At 34.8% G+C, this 20,373-nt stretch overlaps 2 protein-coding genes and 1 pseudogene across 3 annotated transcripts; all 3 read right to left on the bottom strand.

Annotated features, from left to right (window-relative positions):
• Positions 1-3,414: 3,414 nt before the first annotated feature.
• On the bottom strand, positions 3,415-13,581 carry LOC123213637 (brefeldin A-inhibited guanine nucleotide-exchange protein 1). Of its 2 annotated transcripts, none has more exons than XM_044633109.1 (11): positions 12,290-13,581; positions 11,630-11,947; positions 10,046-10,379; positions 9,518-9,940; positions 9,025-9,317; positions 8,343-8,616; positions 7,462-7,964; positions 6,597-6,918; positions 5,725-6,085; positions 4,347-5,032; positions 3,415-4,203 (listed from the first exon to the last, which is right to left on the bottom strand). In XM_044633109.1, the coding sequence occupies exons 1-11, from the start codon at positions 13,327-13,329 to the stop codon at positions 3,604-3,606; spliced, it is 5,154 nt and encodes a 1,717-aa protein (XP_044489044.1). In that variant the 5' UTR covers positions 13,330-13,581; the 3' UTR covers positions 3,415-3,603. The 2 variants fall into 2 exon arrangements, with proteins under 2 accessions (XP_044489044.1, XP_044489045.1); XM_044633110.1 differs by having other exon boundaries at positions 10,046-10,389; positions 12,290-12,449.
• An 876-nt stretch (positions 13,582-14,457) lies between these two features.
• On the bottom strand, positions 14,458-17,086 carry LOC123214314 (annotated as a pseudogene).
• An 879-nt stretch (positions 17,087-17,965) lies between these two features.
• Positions 17,966-19,890, bottom strand: LOC123213517 (expansin-A20). The gene is made up of 3 exons (XM_044632970.1): positions 19,218-19,890; positions 18,766-19,084; positions 17,966-18,649 (listed from the first exon to the last, which is right to left on the bottom strand). The coding sequence occupies exons 1-3, from the start codon at positions 19,354-19,356 to the stop codon at positions 18,346-18,348; spliced, it is 762 nt and encodes a 253-aa protein (XP_044488905.1). The 5' UTR covers positions 19,357-19,890; the 3' UTR covers positions 17,966-18,345.
• Between the last annotated feature and the right edge of the window lie 483 nt (positions 19,891-20,373).

Here is a 20,373-nt window from a genome sequence, read left to right as displayed (position 1 = left end):
TTGAGTGATTTTCAAACTGAACCAAACTATAAATCATATATTTTTAAAATACATATATATAATTATATTTGACAAAATTTTTCAATAAAAAATTAGTTGTACAACTTATTTTTTCATAATTATTTTGTCATTTTTTTTACATGTATATTATATATATATATATATTTCATATTTATTTTACATGTTTATAGTATGTTCTAAAAAACTATAATTCAATTAATTTTATTAAATAATATATATTTAAAATTGAATGATTTTAATAGGTTCAAACTATAATCTAAACTGAACCAAACTATAATTTTTCAGTTTAATTTAATTTAGTTTAAAACTTTTTTAAACCGTTTTTTTTTTTCAGTTTGATTTAAAAATACTCTCAAATCATATTAAACTGAACTGTACGCAACCCTAATGTAGGGCTCTCTTTCATTCAACCCCATGCATTTATATTAATATTATTATTGATTTCCATTAATTTAAGTTGTTCTTTGTTTAATTGAATATTAATTTTTTCAATCTAATTTTGTTTTTAAATTTCAACTTTTACAAAATATTCAAATTTATTAATTAAATTATTTATTATTTAAGTATTTTTAATAAGTAAGAGTGGATACAAAACCACAAAAAAAGAAAAAAATTGTAATTTATATTAAAAAATGCATCTCTTAATTTTTTAGGTAAATATTTTTTATGAGTTTAATGTGTATTATGAATATATTGGAAAAATTCATCATGTTTAATTTATGTTGGTAGTTAGGAAGAAAACAGGTGTCATTGCATATGTTTTACACATGTTTCATAATTCATAATAAAAATTAATCTTTCATTTTTATTATTGAGAACTCATAGTGCATTCTTTAATGGCTAATTTTTTTTGGAATGATGACAATAAGAATTGTAGGACAAATATGGTTAGAGGCAGCCATCGTGTGTTGTGAGCCAGTTGTGTTAGAAAATTTTGATATGAACTAACATTAATTACGTTTTGATTTCATAAAATCGAGTAATTAAATAATTTAATGACAGTTTATATATAAGTCTAAGTGATCAATAGAGATATGTGTCATACACTTAAAAAGTATGGGTCTGGGTGAACGGTCTAATGCTGGTATTCAGTTATTAGACCTTTAATGAGAGAGTTTAAGTAATCTCTTATACATTAGTTAGATTTTCATTCTAAACTCTAATTTTTTATATGCTTACCCATTTAAAATTGTCATAGAGAGGTTTATGAAGTGAAAGAGCTATTATAACGCGCTTTCAAATTTTAGGTGATTTCTAAAGATTTTCGATTTTAGAGATACGACTCAAACATGTTTTTGTACATTCTAATTTTAATTTTGTATTCAATTTAGTTTTGTAATTTGGTATTCTATATTCTATACGTATTTAGATTAAATCAAGAATTAAAACTTACAAGTATTTGACCTAGGTTTGTATAGTAACAAGTCTTGTAGAATGTATGAGTGATAATTGTTTTCATTAAGTGTCGAGTAAACCAAAAAGATATAATTAGAGAAAATATGTTTCAGCGTGATGTCATCAATAAAATAAAGAATTTCCTTTAATTATAATACAAATATAAATAATAAAAAATGATTTTATATTATGTAAAAATAAACACAAAATATGATTTGGAGCATCAACCCACCGTTTACGAAATAGTGTCATTGTTTGTTGTAAATTTAAAAGTAAATATAAATTAGTAAAATTTAATAATGAATTCTTTAAAAAATTAAATTATTAATAAAAACTTATCACAGAAAAATAATTGAAAAATTACAAAATTATTAAATAAGGGAAAGCTAAATTATTAGACATAATTAAAATTTAATTGAGATTTGAGAATGAAATTAAATAAAGAAAAATATTGAGAGAGATTGAATGAAAAAAATGTAGAGATAAATTGAGAAATTATGTTTTGGGTTTGGTTGGGATAGTGGGGCAAAGGGGTTTTTATAGAAAATAAGAAAGAAAAACCACTTTAGAAAAAAAATTCAGGCCAATGGCTACTGGTGTCGCTTGGCTAGAAGCACCCATAGAGGCCTCTTTTTATTTTTTTGACTCCCGTTACAAAAGTGGGTTGTACTAGACTAGACAACGAGTTTGATGTCTAGGCTCATAACATATTCTAGACAACTCACAGGTCTAACACAACTTGTTATAGTAGCATGTCATGCTCCTATGGGCTCAGTTGCAAAAGGGGGGCTTGGGTTGATGTCTAAATATGGTTAATAAGAGAAATCAATTTTAGTTAGGACTGAATTCGAATCAAATTTACCTTAAAATTATTTGAGTTTGGTTTGTTTACGGAGAGCCAAACTTGAATTTTACTTAAATTTGAGTTTAAATCGAGTTTTGAGTTTAACTCAATATTATAATTGAATAAAAAGTGATTAAAACAACATCGTTTTAATGTGTATTAATTAAATGATATCATTTTAATCGATTCATATCAAAATTTTTCAGAATTGCAAGTCTGATGAGCCAAATAATCTTAAAATTTGAGTTTAAGTTAAAAAATATTTATCTTTTGAATTTAAATTCAAATTTGAATTATTTTTATTGAATTTATTTTAAAATTATTCAAATTAATTTTTTTTTTTCAAATTCAAATAAATTCAATTTAAATTCAACTGTAATTACATAATGAAATGATAACCCATAAGAATTAATTTTCACATTCACAAAGGAAGTGAGATTTTGGATGAAACATTTGTGTATTTATACTGTAAAACGTCAGAAATGAGAATCGTAATATTATTATGTTATGTTCATTATAATAGAAACAGAACCATTCAAAGTATTCCACTTAACAGTAAAACAAGCAAATAAAGGACAAACAGGGCCATTTGGTTTTAGATTTTTGGGTATTTTAGGTGCAGACTTAATATGATTTTTAATGGGTTGGGGAACGTTAAAACTAAAGTAGGAAGCACCTTTCTTCGCTACCATCAATTCATGGAGTGGTGTTTAAATCGATATTTTTAGAATGTTGACTCAGTGGAGAGACAGGTTAGTCTAATTAATAATTACATCAATTAATTATTTAAAAATAATATTTAAAATAATTTATTATTAAATATATAATTTAAATTATTATAATATTAATATTAATGATATACATGTTTAAAATGATAGATTACAAGTTCTATTAATAAATTGTATAAAAAAAAATTGAATTTTTATATTGCTAGAATCAAATCGGATTTTTTATCTAATCCAACAAATGGTTTGGACAATTCAATCCGATTTAACTCTAAAAACAGTTTTCAAACAAACAAAAACCATTTTAATTGTAGATTCCAATTTAACTGATTAAACTGATCAATCCGATTTTTAAAACCATGGCTTTAATACCAAATCAATGCAGAAAATTTAACCCAAAAATCTTGAAATCTTGACAGGGTCTAAATATTGGATTGAAATGGACTATTTTTCCAATTATGTCATCATCACTTTTGCTTTTCCATCTTTAGCCAAAAAGAGAAAAAGATACAAGATATTGGCTCTCAATCTAACTAATTAGGAAAAAAAAAAACCATCAAAATTGTGAATTGTTTTGTCGTTGATGATGATGATACAGTGTATGTAATATGAATAAATTCAATGCATTATCACTGGGCCTATACAAGATTTGAACATGTTGCCTAGCAAATGTGGTACTTCTCTTGAGCCATGCTCACTCCTCACAAGATCTACTAACAGTGGGAAGAAATTTGAGACATACTTCCTAAACGAATCCCTTTCCAAATCACTCAGCATTCGCAATGCCAACACCAACAATGACGTCCGAGCTGCCACTTCTTCCTTTTTGGCGGAGCCCAAAGGAAGAATCCAGTGTATCGCTCGTGTCTCTTTACCCGGTTTCTGCTGAGACACCGTGCAGTTTAAGTATATCCGAAGTATTTTTGTACAGACTTCTACGAGATGCGATTCTGTGTTCATCTCACTCGCAAATGGATTATCTCTGAGCAATCCTTGGAGGAAGTTGAGGTAGTTTTGGTATGACTCGTTCTCAAAATGAACCATTGGAGGATCCGAGAGTTCCAGTGCAGAGCACACTTTCTGCAGTTTCTTCAGCAGGATTGTCTCGGAATTCAATTCATGGGCGTGTGAAGCAACAGAGGAAAGTATGTCAAGAATGATCTCGATGTTGGATGCTGATAAGGATTGTATGCAAATCTGGGACAAATCACGTACGACCTGAAATGATAAAAGAAAATAAGATCATGAAGCAAATACAGAATAAATCAACCCTAATGAAATCTTCTTGAAAATCACTGAATGTCTCACAGATAGACAGGGGTATTTGCGATATAAATACATGGAAAATTGATAGAGGGAACCTGTAAAATGAGTAGCTGCACAGTGATATGAGACTTCATTTTTGAGACCACGTATGCTGCAGTTTGTAGTTTATCGTCATCCATATCATCCTCATTGATCGATCCATGTTCAGAATTAATTTCAATGTCAGCATCACTTTGAGAACCATCTGGAATCTCAATTTCATCCATGATTCTTAAGACCTTCATGAAACTTGGCAATGTTATTGCTGCAGCCTCCTTCAAAGCCTTAAAAATCTCCCTCCATTCATCTTCTGAAAGTTGGCTTCTCAATTCCCGAGCCATATGCAACAATGAAGCAACTCCAGTGCTTGCATGACCCTGAATAGGACTTCTAATAAATTCTGTCAAAATTGATACCACACACGGTAGTTGAGACCTCACCACATCAAAGAAACAGATAAATAGATCAACCAGACACTGTGATGCAACAGCAGCAGTTTCAGAATCCCATGTATGGGCTTCAGGTTGTGGGGGTTGTGAAGCTCGTAAATCCTGGTCATCTTTTACAAGAATGTCTCCCTTGTCACTTGCAACATTAAATATTGGATAAATAACAGACGAAAAAACACCAATAAAAAATGGCCTTGGAAATAGATGACCATGATCCTTTAGAATATTAAAAAGCACTTCCAGAGAACTCTTTCGGATGGTTGACCTGGGATCGGAAGTTAGTTTGGCCAAACCTGAAACAGAAATGCCCACATTTTAAAATTCTGAAAAGATAAGGCACATAAATATTCTTACCATAAGTAACCTATATGAATACCTTAAATAAATCCCTAAAATTGCCTTTACACTGTCTTAGACCCTTCGAAATTTGGAACTGAGTTGGTATGATCCCCAACTCAAGTACTGCTTATCTCAATTATTCTTTCTTACATTTCAAACAAATCTACACTATACAACGAGTATCTCAAATCAAACATTATCCTTAAAAATGGAAAAAGATGCCCCAATATCCAACAGCCCATCAGATGGGTAACAATGGCTAGTCATAAAAAAAGGAAAAAGTAACAGGCAACACTTGACTTCATCAGTATTATGCATGTGACATAATCTTCAGTAAGGAGGAATCATGTATGGCTTATCAGATAGGCATATAATGTCTGAATGGCAATGAATGGACAAAGGAAGAAGGGAGAGGGGAGAGCTCAGTTTGCTTGTATAACTCAGAACCATTAATGTGCAGCGATTCTAAATGAAGGTGAACTATGAGGTAGAATCTGATGGCAAATTTTAGTGTGTATGTGACCAGAATCAATTTACTTCTATTAGAAGCAAGCGAGCAATGAAGCAGCTGTTTCCATCTATACAAAAGTATTGCCATGTAGAAGGTATGGCATTTGATAGGAAGCAAACCATCATAGCAGCTTACCTGTGAGCAAAGGAACCCAAAAAGATGCATGATCATCTTTTTCAGTTGAACTCTGAAGTTTTGAAGCATCCTCATTTGCTTCAGAACTGGATAGACCATCAAAGCCACTCATCTCATCTGAGACAAGGCCACCATCTGCAAGTTTCAGGGCACAGAACCGGAGAAAGGCAATAGCATTGAGGCTAACATCACTGTTAAATTTGCTATTTGTGAAGGTCAGGAGGCATTTAACACAATCAGTAAAAGTTGTAGCCTCTGTCTCAGTTATATGAGGAAAATATTCCCGCACTATCTTCTCCATCGTCTCAAAGGCCAACAAGACGATATTCTTCCGCTCATCAGCTGCAGCAGTTGTAAAAATCTGGAAGAGGACAGAATATCCTTAGCAACAAATAGATGTTACCATGTATAAAGCTGACTCACATAATTACTTAACAAATAATTAAATGTAAAGCAGGAGTCCCATCAATTGCCCATGTAAGCACCAATACTAACAACAATTAATGATGGATGAGGAGTATTATATGGAGTCCCGGTGTGAAACATTTAAATAATCATGAACAATTGTAATACATTGACTTTTGACTGAAGAATTAAATAAAACTTAAAGTTTGCTAGATTCAGATTTAATTATGAGTTAAAAAATAATTCTTCAAAGGGTTTACAGCTCCAGCTAGTCCTCATTTCCAAAATTTCATCAATCATTAAGAAATTAAAATAACAAATAATAGCATGGAAGTCTCAGCTGTGATTTTTAATGAATTTAAAACAAATTCAATTCAAGCCCGCAGAAAATCCAATTACTGCTGACTTTCTAAGTGAGTTAAGACCATGTAGACAACGTGAATCTATAATGAAGCTCATCAACATACCATAAAAACACTTTTCCAGCCAGATTTCACATTACTAACACGGCTAAGGACCATCTGGGAAATGCACCGAACAATTAATTCCTTAATTTCAGTAGAACTGCTTTTCTGCATAATAATCACAAATGGTCTCAGAAATTCATTCTGAAAGTTGTAATTTGCTAATTCCTCACGCTCTAGGAACTTCATAGCAAGCTGCCGTAGTGAATCCATGACAAAGATTGCTACAGAGAGATTTTCTGACAAACCAACTGACACAAAGAAATCGGAGAGAACATTCCACATGCGGGACCAAACTAATCTGATGCGGTTCATATTGTAATGCCTGCAGCAATAACAATGCTGTTAATAGAGATAGCATGACTCATCACCAAATACAATCAACCTTATATTTATAATAATTTATGTCCACTCCTGGGAAGGTGGAACGAGGGAGAAACACCAAGGAACCCCATATACATTAATCAACAAACTAAATCAGAATGAAATCCATTTTAAGAGAAAATATTGTCTTTGAAAGATAAAAGTCCTGTCTGACAAGGGGTGTAAGTCAAGCCAAGCAGCTTGGGCTCAGCTCAAGTAAAATATCAACAAGCCTCCAAAAGTTTTAAATCTTACACTTGTATTCATAAATTCTAATTTCTTTACTTTGAATATAAGGAATAATTGATGAATATATTAGTTATAGGGTTTAAATAATATTTTAAAACTTAGGTGATTAAAATGTAATATTTCAGGCTCTACTATTTACAATCACAATTGTGAGGATTGTAGCAGATCATATTTCTCTATATACCATTCAATGAGGTTATAGCAGATGATATTCATGTCAGAAAGACAAATTTAACTAACATGTGAAAAATCTTACGCGATTTCAACTAATTTTGTGAGACTGAATACACGAGGATCTGTTGGAGATTGTAACTCTGAAATAGAAACTTTGCACAGTGCTTTCACAAAAGCTACTATTGCTTCACTATTCAACCTTTGGCTATGAGCAAAAACATGGTTCAATTCGAAATTCCCAATCTGGTCCAGCAAATTCAGATTCGAGATAAAGTGATAAATCTGTTCTGAAGTTACCAGTCCTGGGGAATTGACTCCAACAGTAGTACTGTCATATGAACCCCCTCGGACAACGGCCATCATAGATGGATTCTGGAGTGATCCTTTTTTCTTCAGAGATGGAAAACCCATAGATTTTTGTGTCCTCTCATCTATTTCAACATTAGAACCAGAAAAAATGGATGCATCAGTTGGTGCACCCTCTCCTAATAGTTGAAGATGCTCAATTCTAGAGAGGCATGTCAATATATGTTCCCAGGCTTCCTGAAGATGATTACCATCTTCAATGGCAATTGATATTATTGCCTGCACAACGTAAACACACGTGTAAAAGCAATAGAAAGACCACATTTACGTGCTGACTAGTCTAATTAGATTACAATTTTCACTCCTATTTAAATGTTAAATTGAGTAGAATACTTTTGAGTTTTGACTGCTTGAACATAACTGTTTCAATATTTTAGATGACCAAGAATATTTCCAGACACATAGGATGAAAGTAATAAAAGCAGGATGCATGTTCATCAATTAACGTAACTTTTTTCTAGTACAAGCAAAGAAATGTCATATGTGCAAACATTTCTGAATTAAGCACTTCTCAACCTGATTCAGATATAATGCATATAACAACACTATAGAAAGAAAAATCCTCATTTCATAATTGAAGACTGGATAAATGCTTACCTTTACAGCATCAACATTCTTTTGCTTCATATCTGCAGCACAGTGGAGATAAGTAAACTTGGCCACAGATGTAACAAAAGCATCTCTCTGGGTCTGCATTCCCATTACTGCAGTGACATGCACAGCATGTCGAAAACCCTGTAAGCACTGTGAAGTAGCGAGTTTGTCATCACTCTGATCAAGAGTCACACTGAATGCAGCCAGCATAGGACCCCAGCAGACCTCCACCATAAACCTCAATATTGCAGCGTCTGTAACAGCATGATATATAGACCTGAAATACCAAATGAAAATTAATTACTACCACGTGAGAAATAATATCAAGATGTTTTTCAAAAGACTTCAGGGTTAATAATAAAAACAAAGGTGGCATTGAATTATAACACCATTAATACTTCTAAAAGATGAAGTGTTTTGCAGGAATAGATAAGGCACAACAAAAATGCAGCATGTGCTTTTTGGGTCAAAATAACTGTACATAGCTGTTATTAGAAATAGTACCTAAATCTCTATCCTTCTATTACAATTTATCAGATGATAAAACTAACCATAATAACTTCAAATAGACAGGAAATATAAATGCCCATGAATGATCCATTTTCCATTGAATTATGACAACCTTAGGCATGGAAAAGAGCACAATTTTACAGGAACAGCTTATGAGTGTTCGGGAACAGCTTACTCTGATTTTCCCGACTTTGCCTTAAACTGCTCTTGAATGTGCTTTATGAGAAGGCCATTTGCACCCAATGGTTTTTCTTCAACCTGTTTCCCAGTTATTAGATTAAGTATACCATCCAACCCCAAAAGTCTATTCAAGCTGTTCACCTGCCTGCTCTGTGGAGCAGAAGAGATAGCATTCATTTTAATTTCATTTTTCACAATTTGATCATAAAGGGCACCTAGATACTCTTCAGGTAAATCCTTGCCATCGTCTATTCCTCGGTTGTTCCGAATAAAATCTGCCTTTGTCATCTGTCAAACAATGCACAGCAGAAGTGAGTAGAGTTTAGGATGTACATAAGAAGTTCATAACTGATAGATATAACTCACTTTCCCAAGTTCAATATAAAACAAAAGCTAACAAATAAATGAAAATTTGACCAGACAAATCATCGCTCACAAGTCATAAATGTGTGGCAAAAGTCAAGAACAAACAAAATCTGCAAGCAAACCTTATCTTTCACCATGCTATTGTGGGCATCTGTGTTCAGCATTATCACAGAATAAGCAAGAACATAAGCAGTATCTGCACTAGTAAATGAATTTGGATTGCATTTACAGTAGCGCTCAGCAAATTTCTCCATGATGCGGTCAATTTTCTGTGCCTCTCCAGGTAACCTAAAGCCTCTTAGGAAAAATCTTATAGCTTCACCAAAATCCATCCCTTTGAAGTTAAACGAGTCGACATAAGCATGCATAACTCTCAAAGAAAATTCCTCCCTTTCACCCAAATAATCGCCAATCATGGTTTCACTAAGGCCAGTGGCTCTTTTAAGAAAAGAGGCCACTTCTTCTGGAGAACCACCAATCTTGTTGGTGTTGATTAGAAACTCAATGCCCTTGGATGGTTTCTTATTAAACAGTGAGACACCTTTCTGCAAGAAATACAATAAAACTGTCACTACAAGATGAACTATGCTAATATTCTCATTTGAAAAAAGCTAACTACATTATTCTCCTCTAACTAAAGCAATACCCACCTGTAGTTCAATTTTATAAGACCTTCGTTGCTCAAGTGTAGCAGCATCAGACACTTCTGAATTTACTTCAGGATGTAACTCATAGTCAGAGACAATTCCATCTTCTCCGCTTGGAATTGAAGTATTCTCTGTTGATGTATCACTCTCAGAGCTCTTAGGCAAATAGGAATCTCCTATTTTCAGCTGGTGGTCCATCCAAGATCCCATTGACTTAATGATGCTAACTAAACATTTCACTGATTCATACCGGAAGGTAATATCCTGGGCTGGAGACAAAGTTGTAGTTGAACCAGGAGTTGGTCCTAGAGCAGTTTTTAGAAGGCCATTAACAATCCTGCAAGTATCTGATGGAATTATAAGGGTTTTAATACATTTACGAAAATACAATATCATCACTACATGAATAGTTTACTTTTTTGTGTGTGTGCACACGCGTGTAAGAGAGAGAGAAGTGAAGTTGCAACAGATTAGGTATACAGGAAGTTGCATGATTGCATAACAGGCGACGACAAATTTATAGATTATATTCATTTCATGAAAATAGCTTGAGGATTCCTTCATTGAATGACCCAATTTGGAAATGAACCTATTGTGGGCTGCCAATAAACATGCAATGGAATCCTCAAACCCAACTTATAAGGCCAAACAACCCAAGACAGTTACCTTATTTTATGTTCGCCTCATCACCTTCAAACAAGTCAATATCTTTCCTAAGAGTTGCTTTGCAGGGTTAAAATAGGATTATATGAATAAAAGAGAAAAAGGTAGATTAAAATTTCTATGTAATTAGATTTTTTTTGTTATTTTAAATGGACTAGTTATGATCCCTTGGCTATTTCATAGTCTTGACATTCTCATCTCTCAAGGTTTTAGTTCAAAATTGAGTACTTCTACAAAGAGCAAGCTCAAAGCAGCCATTTATTGAATGCCATTTTCCTCTCCTTGTTGCTCACCATAACCTTAAAGCCTAGAACTCAGTTAAAAACTCAATTTTATATGATAGTTTTGTTCCACTTCCATAAGCATGAAAGTATATCTAAACATGAAACCTTATAAGACATGATAGCAGTTTTCATATGCACAAAGTATCTAGTCCCATATGATATTAAATTAATTAAGGATTAAAGTAACTTAAAAGACTTCTTTCAAAATCTCAGAATTGTATAATACTAATTCATCAAAATATCATCCTTTTTATTGATGTGTGATTCATAGATGGTTGAAAGCCTTGTGTCAAGCTCTGTACCAGTGACAGGTAATGTATTTCACTGAGGAAATCATAGGATATTGGAGTTTCACTATTGATCAATCCATTATGGTGGTAAAGGTGTACTCTAGAATGAAGAGAATGCACTACACGCATTCTTAAGCAAAAATATATAGATTGTGAATACAATAATATTTAAAGAGAATTGGTAAAACCTGCCCTTTTTAAACTACACCTACTAAGTCCTAAACATACTACAACATGCCCATCTCTTCACATAATGCTGAATTTATTATTGATCTTTAACCAATTAATTCCACTTGAAAATGGGACTTAAAAAGAAAATAATACAAAAAACATCAGTAGATGTGTAATACCTTTCAAATATATTTGGAGAATCCACATCACAGTCATAGTTCACAAATATATCAATGACAAGCTGAGAATCGTGGGCAATCTTCTCCAATAAGTTAAGGACAGTCATCTTCTGCAAAAAACTTGGCTGGAGAACATTTTCAAGCACCCGGAGGATGAGCATGGGAAAGAATATGCCAATTTCTGCTTTCAGCACTGATCTATATTTGGACAACAGGATTGTAAAAATACAACACTGAAGTTGGAAAATAGACATAACTGATAATGCACTGTTCTTTAACAATGATAGACAGAGAAACTGCTTGATAGCACTGAGAAACCTGTGCCAAGTAAAAGGAAATATCAAATTTCTAACAGTTCAGCATTTACAGCTAGTTAATACAACTCCATGCTTTTCATCATAATAGAGAGCCAGCAGAATCACTTAATAAACTAAAAAAAGCTAGGAATAAAAAGAGAAAAAAGAATTAAAAAATAAAAATAAATTTTGATTACATTATCTCCTCTGTGATGGTATACAGCACAAAACACAAGGAAATGGAAGCAAGTATCAGAAACAGCGATGGAAATATTATAACGCATCTATTGAAAAGCATCCAACCTAGAATAACAGCCTGTAAAAGTTGGCATCACAAAATTCTTTGAGAAAAACAATAACTTGCCTCTCATTCGAGCGCCACATTGGACCCGCATTATCCATGATCACCTTGAGCAGCTCCAGAGACAAAATCTTCCCCCTCAAAAGGATTTGATCATCAGGGTTCTCCTGTGATGAATACTTCATGGATAACTTACAAATATTCTTGAACAAAACAAAACCATCCTCCCTAATCTTACTGTCAGGGCCGGACTCCCCTCCACCATTCCCTTGTCCTTCATCCACTTCACTTTTCTCATCAGTTTTCAACACCTCAGAATCACCATTCGGCGAATCCCTTGCTACATTTTTCCGAGACAACTTAACATCTGGAACCCCTTCACTGGCTCCCATAACCTCATTTATAAAATTCTGGCACAAATGAATAGAACTGCCTTCATTTAAATTCTTATCCGCAATCTCCAACAACTCACTCACTGAAATGGTCTTCATATTCGGTATATCCAAGGAATCCTCCTCCACTCTAGCAAAAACTATCACCATAATCTGCGCAAGAACCGACTTGGCGCAGATCTGGTTGGTCCCAGTCAATCCACCAAGATACACATTATAACAAGTTCTAACAACTAGCAATAAACAATCGCCCCTAATCAACAAGCAAGGAGATCGAACCGCCGACAACAAAACTCTAAGCACAGCTAATTCAATCGACTCTTCTCCAATTCCACACACCTTACAAACACTATCAATCAATTTAAAAACAACAGAACGAGACTCCACCTCAACCTCACCGCGAACTAATCCAACGGAAAACAATTTGAAGGCGCATTCAAGAGCCGGCTCACCAACTTTCGGATAAGCCGATTCCAAGGCGAGAAACAGAGGTTGAATAACAAATTCAGCGTCGGTCTGAGAGAGGCCGAAGAGCGAAGAGACATGAGAAGGATCATCCGACAAAGAATCGAGCTTATCAAGAGCGGATTTACAAGAAGAAACGAGATGAGAATGTTTCCGCCAGGCAGCGTTTTTGATGATTTTGTCGAGATAGGGACCAAGAGCGCGGCCGCAGCGAGAAGGTCCGCCTAAGGTTTGAGAAGCAGACATGATTGTGACAGGGATCAGTAAATGCAAATGGAATGCATTAACAGATCTAATATGAACAACAGGATTTGAATTTTGGAAGAGAGAGAATGGTGTGGAATGATATGAAACGAATTGATTTTTATAAGAACCATGTGAATGAGGTTAATTTTCCATAAATTATAAGATTTTGTTAATATAAGACTAATTCTATTATAAATTGTACTTGGTGGACTAATGGTGGTGGCGGTCGTCTACTGTGGTGGCTGTTATTGCTTGCCTGAGCTACACCTATGCTTACGAAATTCTCACTCTCCTCCTATTTCTTATCATGCTGTTCCTCGTGTTCCTCACGTGATCATTAAAATAAGGTATATTACTCTTAACTTTCTCAAGTTTAGAGATTAATTTGAATTGAATTGAATTGAATTTGAATACTTTTGATTCAAGTTTCACTTAAATAAAAGATAGTTCAATTCAAACTTATCGAATCCAAAATTAAATATGGTTGAAAAAAAAAATGTTTGTTTAATTTAGTTCTAGTTGATGGCTTAAATTCGTAATTCGAATTTATAGGTCATTAACAAAATAATATAGACAAAATAACGTTATTTTATAAATAAGTCACAAACTCAAACCACTAATCCGATTTGAAAATTCAAACTATTGATTTAAGTTATGAATTCAAATCAAACTTAAATTAAGAATCTGAACTATGAAATTAAGTTAAACTTGAACTGAACCAAATTGAATACCCCTTAACTTGAGTTTGACTTTTTTAAATGACAAGTCAATTCTTTTAACTCAAAGCTAAACCAAACGAGTTCAAATTAAATCGAATCAAGTTAAACTGGTACTCGTATTCAACCCCACTTAGGTTTAAGAAATTATGAAACATCCCATAGGTATGAGAAATTATCACTTGATTAGATATATACCTTAGAGACTTTGTTGATAAGGTAAGATGTAATAAATTTTCAAAGAATAAATCGAGGTTAGATTTTAGATCCAATGGCTGTAAGAGGATTGCTGATAAAATTAGATCTTTTCTTTCTGTCATTTTGACTGTCTTTTTCGTTGTTGTTGAAACTTCAGTTCTTTCTTTCTTTCTCTTCAAACAAACGTATACAACTTAATTTCTGACGCCTCTTTGTTAACTTTAGGTACACGCTAATGCATTTGAGCTGCAGCTACATTTGCTAGTTTTTCCATTTGCACGCATGCACAGATTTGTCAACTTCAAATCAATCTGTTGCAGACTCCAAGAGGGGTTCATTTTTGTTCAATGCTTCCCAGTCGATTTGCCTAGCTAGGTATGTTGGACCTTTCATTCAATGTCACAAACCCAGCTTGAGGACTAATAACACCTTGAGTTCCAGCTTTGTGGAGTAAAACCATGCTAGCTTCCATATCGGGGCCATGGAGTTTTCCACTTAATAACACCCTGAGGGGCACGAAAAGTGATTTCCTCTGCGATATTCAGATTGGCCTTAGTGTCGGAGTTTGGTAGCAAGAAGATGAGAAAGAAAGAAAAATCATCCATTTAGACCTCACCTTGCGCTTCAATGATTTTCCAAAGCTCTTCACCCACTTTTGCCAGCCAGCAGGGCCTTCTTCGAGTGCACCAACAATTTCGCCACCATCATAGGCAGCTAAGAGGCTAGCTGCAACTTCGGAAAGCTTGTCTTCTACAACTGATTTACCTTCAGGACTGCGTGCACATTCATGTGGTAAGAGCATGACAGTTATACCTTCAAACATAACTTGAAATGAAAGATATCCACAACAATGAACCGCAGACAATGCTATTTTTTAGCATTTAAACAATGCCATGGCAAAGATTTAAGATTCAAGGTCAGTAAGATAACAGTAACTTTTCAACTCGAATGACACCAAACTATATCAATAAAGCAGAATTTTAAGTACAACAAAATCTCTAATCACCTAGTCAAAGTAGCATGCAAAGGATAAGACAGCAAATTTGAAAGTGCTTTGTCCGAGTCAGTCACCAAGTCAATCCCATGCTTGCGCAGCTGACGTGCCTCCTGTTTGTACAAAGTCATGCTATAAAATTATGCACCGTCACACAAGCAAATGGCTGGAGATGAAAATTAAACTGAAAGATTCTCCCACCCACTACAGCAAGCAAAACTTTAGAAGAGAGAAAAGACACATTCAAGATCTAATCTACTAGGAAAATCAATATTTTAATGAGACTTTCAATGCATATAACCAAACATTGGGAAATTTTTTTCTAAAATCCTGTGGTTAGTTAAAGAACAACCAGAATCCTTGATCCTACTATGAGCTACAGTCCTCAGAGCAGATAAAATCCAAGAATTTATTTAGTTCCCCAAAATATCTTTGCTTTTGTTGCCTAATGTAGCTCACAACAAAATAGAGAACTGAGTGTAGTATATGAGGCTTCATAAACTATTATTTATTATAATTAATACATCAATGCATTTGAAGATATCAGTGAAAAGAACATACATCTACAAACGGCCCCTCTGATTCATTGAGGATACCACTGCTCTTCCAGTGTTCACCAATCAGTTTGGTCAACTCTTCTGGGCCCTTAAATGTTGACCATTCATCCACCTTTACCTCATGGATATGTGTCAAGGAAGAAACTATTGGGAAATTCGAACAGAAAATGCACAAACACAAGAAGAATGTTGTGTAACTACAAAGTATTCATTCATCAGCGTCCCCTAGGGCACATAGTATTATCTGGAAATGCTTGCTAGATAAAAATTAAGAAACAAGGCCTGTCAGTATTAGCAGCTGAAAGGCTATAATTACCTTAATTTATTAGAATCAAATACAGCGCCACTTTTGTTAACACGCTCAATTGAGAATTTTTCAACTGCAAATGGCATGAACAAATTAAGACATTGCTCAAAAGTAGAAGTTGATATAATAAGAGGTTATAAGACAAGCTTTTAGCAAGGTCTAGGGAAATGTACAGATAATCAGGTATACATAAAAGGAAAACCAACCAAGTTGTTGAAGTGAGAAAATTTCATTTTCAGTGCCATCACCCCAACCTAAAAGTGCCAGGTAGTTTACCATTGCCTGAGGCAGGTAGCCCATCTCCCTGAACTGTTAAATGGGATAACCAGTCAGAGAATTCTTACCCTCCAAAAGAAATTTTTTGTTCGATTAAAAAGCCAACAACCAAAGGCATCAGAGAAAGATAATACTGTATATCCCAACTTAAAACAAAGGGAAGCACCAAGTAACAACTTGACCCACTGAAGTTGCATCATTCCTTTTCGACAGCTTACTCCTATCAGGTGCAAGAATTAACAAAACATGGGCGAAGTAAGGCATTGAGAACCCAAGAGCCTGGAATGGAATATAGATAAACAAATCAGCTTCTTGACACTATTATGAGAAACCAGAGCATCTACAACAACAAGCAGGCAAAAATAAATTACTACTCAGGAGCACTTAAGTTACCTTATATATAAGTGCCTGCCTGAGAGTATTTGGTAAATGCTCTTCTGCTCTGAAATGCAAGTGCTGTGAGGTTATGAAGATATCATAAACAAAACAGATATGGAAATAAAGTCAAAGGAAAAAAAACTGAAGAAATATTGAGAATGGCAGATGGAATAATTCCATTAATGCGGAAGTTATTTTAGTAATACCTTATATCATGAGAAATAGCCCTAGTGGCGTCATCAACCGTGACATAATAGTTGTAAGTAGGTTGTCCATTGCTCCTCATGATTACAAAATCCCCAAGAGTGTCCAAGTTCCGAGTAACCTTCATAACACTACCCAACAAAGTTAACACCTATACCATGTTGATCTAACTAAAAATGCTATCAAGTTGTTAATTACTGTTACTAAAATTATTACTGGCAATGATATGACACTGTGCATACCGCCACTACTCTCTATTGTCCAATAGCTTAGCCCACAAACAGAGGTGTAATGTAGTAGACCAGTGCCAAGCATCATCCCACTTCATATTCTTTAGGTAAGGCAAGGGCTATCACATAGCACCCAAGACTCATAGTTATAATGCACTCAAAAAAAAAAAAAATTTCAACCTCACAAATTCACTAGTCTGCTGAAAGCATGGAAGACTCATAAACCTCTAGTCGATTGATGACACTGTGAAGCAGAGAATGGCTGCTGGGTTACATTGCATGCTTGTAGCTTGTCATTCTTTACAACAATGATAGGGCTTGACAATAGAATGATGTTAAAATAACCATTGGAGATGAAACCCCTCTTTTCCTACATCTTCAGTTCAAGAAATTATTCTGTTTGTGCTTAAGCAAACATGTGATGGATGGATACTTTCAGTAGAAGTTGATACAATTTGATCATCGTACCAGCTGTTTAATGTGGCAAAGTAGACATTAACTGTTTAGATTGTTCAAGACTTCAATGAAATAGTTCAAACAATTTTATCTTTGGCTTTACAATTATCCAATCATGAGAAAATCTGTGTAGAAAAGACACAACTCCACTGTTACAGAGAAAACAAAAATCACATTCTTTTCAACTTCTTAGTTAAATCCTGTCCGTGTAACAGTTTGATATTTGCATAATCTACTAGCAGAAGGGAAAAACAATTTATATTTATTGCAAACCATCAAAGCATGTGCATATGGTTTTTGGGCATTTTCAAATAAAACACTACTATTGAACAATCTTTTTCATAGAAGCAAAATTGAGGAAGCCACTTCTTAAGGCAACCTAATTCATAGGAAGGATAACTACAAGTAGCAGATAATGCGGGGTTATCCTTACATACTTTTACTTTCCAATTCCAATAATTATACATTTCATGAATATTTATGCTTGATAGACAGTTTTGTCATAAAGAAAAAGTGGGACCTTATATTCCTATTTTTTCAACTTTCTTCTAAGACTTTGGCATCTTTCTTGACCACGAGCCAAAATAAGTTTCATGTGTGAACATGTATAGAGATCTTCACTAAGATAAACTCAAAACCAGTAGTCATATCTGTATCTGTAGATTGTAGACTCCAGATTCAAGTTGGAAAACTTTCCACACTAGAAGTGTTTCCCTTCGTATGTCTGACCAAACTGCCAGTTTGCTGGAGCAACATTGTAGGATGTGAGTGTTCTTCTAGTGCTGGTGATCACCTCGAAAGACAGGGGCTGCTTTGTGAGGTTGGCATTGCATTGCCAGATTTGGCCCCAATTTCTTGCCATTGGTATCCATCCAGTTTTCGATCCCTTTACTTTCACACCAATGACTTCACCATCCAAACCCACATTGGTCACGAGGACTTGATAAAAGTGAGCACTTCCACTCACTGTGAATCTCAGCCCCCCTGTTCGCACACACTTCACCCTGCAGAAAAGGCACATCGGCATGTTTCCCATCAAATTTAATATGTATTAGAAAACAGTAATGGCTTCCAATAGGTTGTTTAACATTGCCAAATCTATTATGTTTTATATTTATACCTCCTGTATTGAACTGGGACAATATCAGCTTTTTTATCTGCAATTTCACCAAATGCAGCCTCTGACATCTCAAAGTGTTCTTTAGGGAAATTGCACCACCCACCATAATCTGATGAAAGTCCATAGTTAGGAGGGCAGAAATCTGTGGCAGTAAGAACGACAGATGGGCTCCCGAGGAGACAAAACAAGATGTGATCAACACATCTGACCTCAAAGCATGCGCCACAAGTACTTCCTCTGTTGAATAACATGGTACTAAGTCCAGCACTGTATTTGCCATAGCTGGCCTTGTGAAGGTCCCCATAACCACAAGCACCCTCTGCGATGTCAAACAAGAAGGATCTTGAGAACGTATTAGTATCTTTTTGTAGTAAAAACATGATATGAAACACTATCACTTAGTTGAAACTCAAAAAGCCTACTGAATGTATTACAGTGTTAGCAGAAAGTACCAACGATTATTGATCCTTCTGCTTCTTTGGTGTATGTTGCGGTAGCAGATTTCCATGACATCAACTCGTCATCATCAGCCATAATGTTGCGTGTTTGCAGTAGAATCAGGAAGAGAACCAGGGCATGAAGAGCTCCCATTCGAGATGCTAAGGTCTAGGAGAATTCTCTGATTTGTACTGAAATGCTACTCTTTTCCTTTTTCTTTGCTTCTTTTTTTCTATCTTGTTGGGATTGCTGAGGGACTTGACTGAAGAGTGAAGAAAGCTTTCTTTTTTTGTTTGCATACGAAAATGACCTCAATCTCCTTCTGGAGTTGAAGCTAGGTTGGATGATGGCTGGATTAAAAAGCTCAATATTGAACACCAAAAAGCCAAAAATGAAGTCCTTAGTTCCCACTGATGAAGGGTATCCTAGTCCAGCATGGAAAAAAAGAGGGATTCTTTATCATTATCTTTAGTTCATTTTTGAAGGGCAATGGTGAGTGAGAGTCAAAGAAAGGGCAAAGGCGCCGGCATTGGGCTATACAGTGAAGTGTGAAATGAGAAGGTGGTGAGGGTGGTGGGAGACAGAGAAAGTAGAAAGTCTAATGACAAAGAATCCAAAGCAAATTCTTGGGTTCTGCATCTGTTTCTAGTATATCTTATACGCGGCTTTAGCTCTTCTTTTGAGGAGAGATGACCAAAAGACAAATGAGGGGACTCAGCTCAACCAACAAAATTTGGTAACCAGCTGATTTAATATTTGGAGGGCAAGTGACATGAGCCTCTTTAATACTGGCACGGGCAAGGCACGGCAAGAGTTAAAGAAAGGAGGAATTGTTGATGAGCATGACAGAGTAAGGGAATGCCGGCATGGAATAGGTCCAAAACATAGTCTTCATTTAGCCCAGCCTTTCTTCGCTATACTTTTCCAAGGGAAAATTCGTTGGGCCCAGCGGTTAAACTGATGTCCAAAACCATCTTATAAAACGTAAAGAGGTTTTTCTACTGTTATTCCGAGTGTTGAGATTACATGTACATACACCGATGATACGTAGGCTGAGTGTTTAGTTTTTAATTTAATCAAATTGTAAAGGCAAGAGGACTTATTCTCACCCAAGGTTTGATGCATTATCAACCTGTAACCCTCAACTTTTCAAAAATTTAAATATTTGTT

This window comes from Mangifera indica, chromosome 4, assembly GCF_011075055.1.
Source record: "Mangifera indica cultivar Alphonso chromosome 4, CATAS_Mindica_2.1, whole genome shotgun sequence".
Lineage (NCBI taxonomy): Eukaryota > Viridiplantae > Streptophyta > Magnoliopsida > Sapindales > Anacardiaceae > Mangifera > Mangifera indica.
Note: the sequence above shows the minus strand (reverse complement) of the source record. Positions and strands in the feature narration are given on the sequence as shown.

Coding starts and splice junctions, on each gene's coding strand:
- LOC123213637 (XM_044633109.1), bottom strand. CDS start 13,329: ATGTCTGCTTCTCAAACCTTAGGCGGACCTTCTCGCTGCGGCCGCGCT. Junction 6,919..7,461: donor ACAAAATTAGTTGAAATCGC/GTAAGATTTTTC, acceptor TTATTGCTGCAG/GCATTACAATATGAACCGCA. Junction 6,086..6,596: donor GCTGGAAAAGTGTTTTTATG/GTATGTTGATGA, acceptor GTCCTCTTCCAG/ATTTTTACAACTGCTGCAGC.
- LOC123213517 (XM_044632970.1), bottom strand. CDS start 19,356: ATGGGAGCTCTTCATGCCCTGGTTCTCTTCCTGATTCTACTGCAAACA. Junction 19,085..19,217: donor AGAAGGATCAATAATCGTTG/GTACTTTCTGCT, acceptor TTGACATCGCAG/AGGGTGCTTGTGGTTATGGG. Junction 18,650..18,765: donor GTCCCAGTTCAATACAGGAG/GTATAAATATAA, acceptor CCTTTTCTGCAG/GGTGAAGTGTGTGCGAACAG.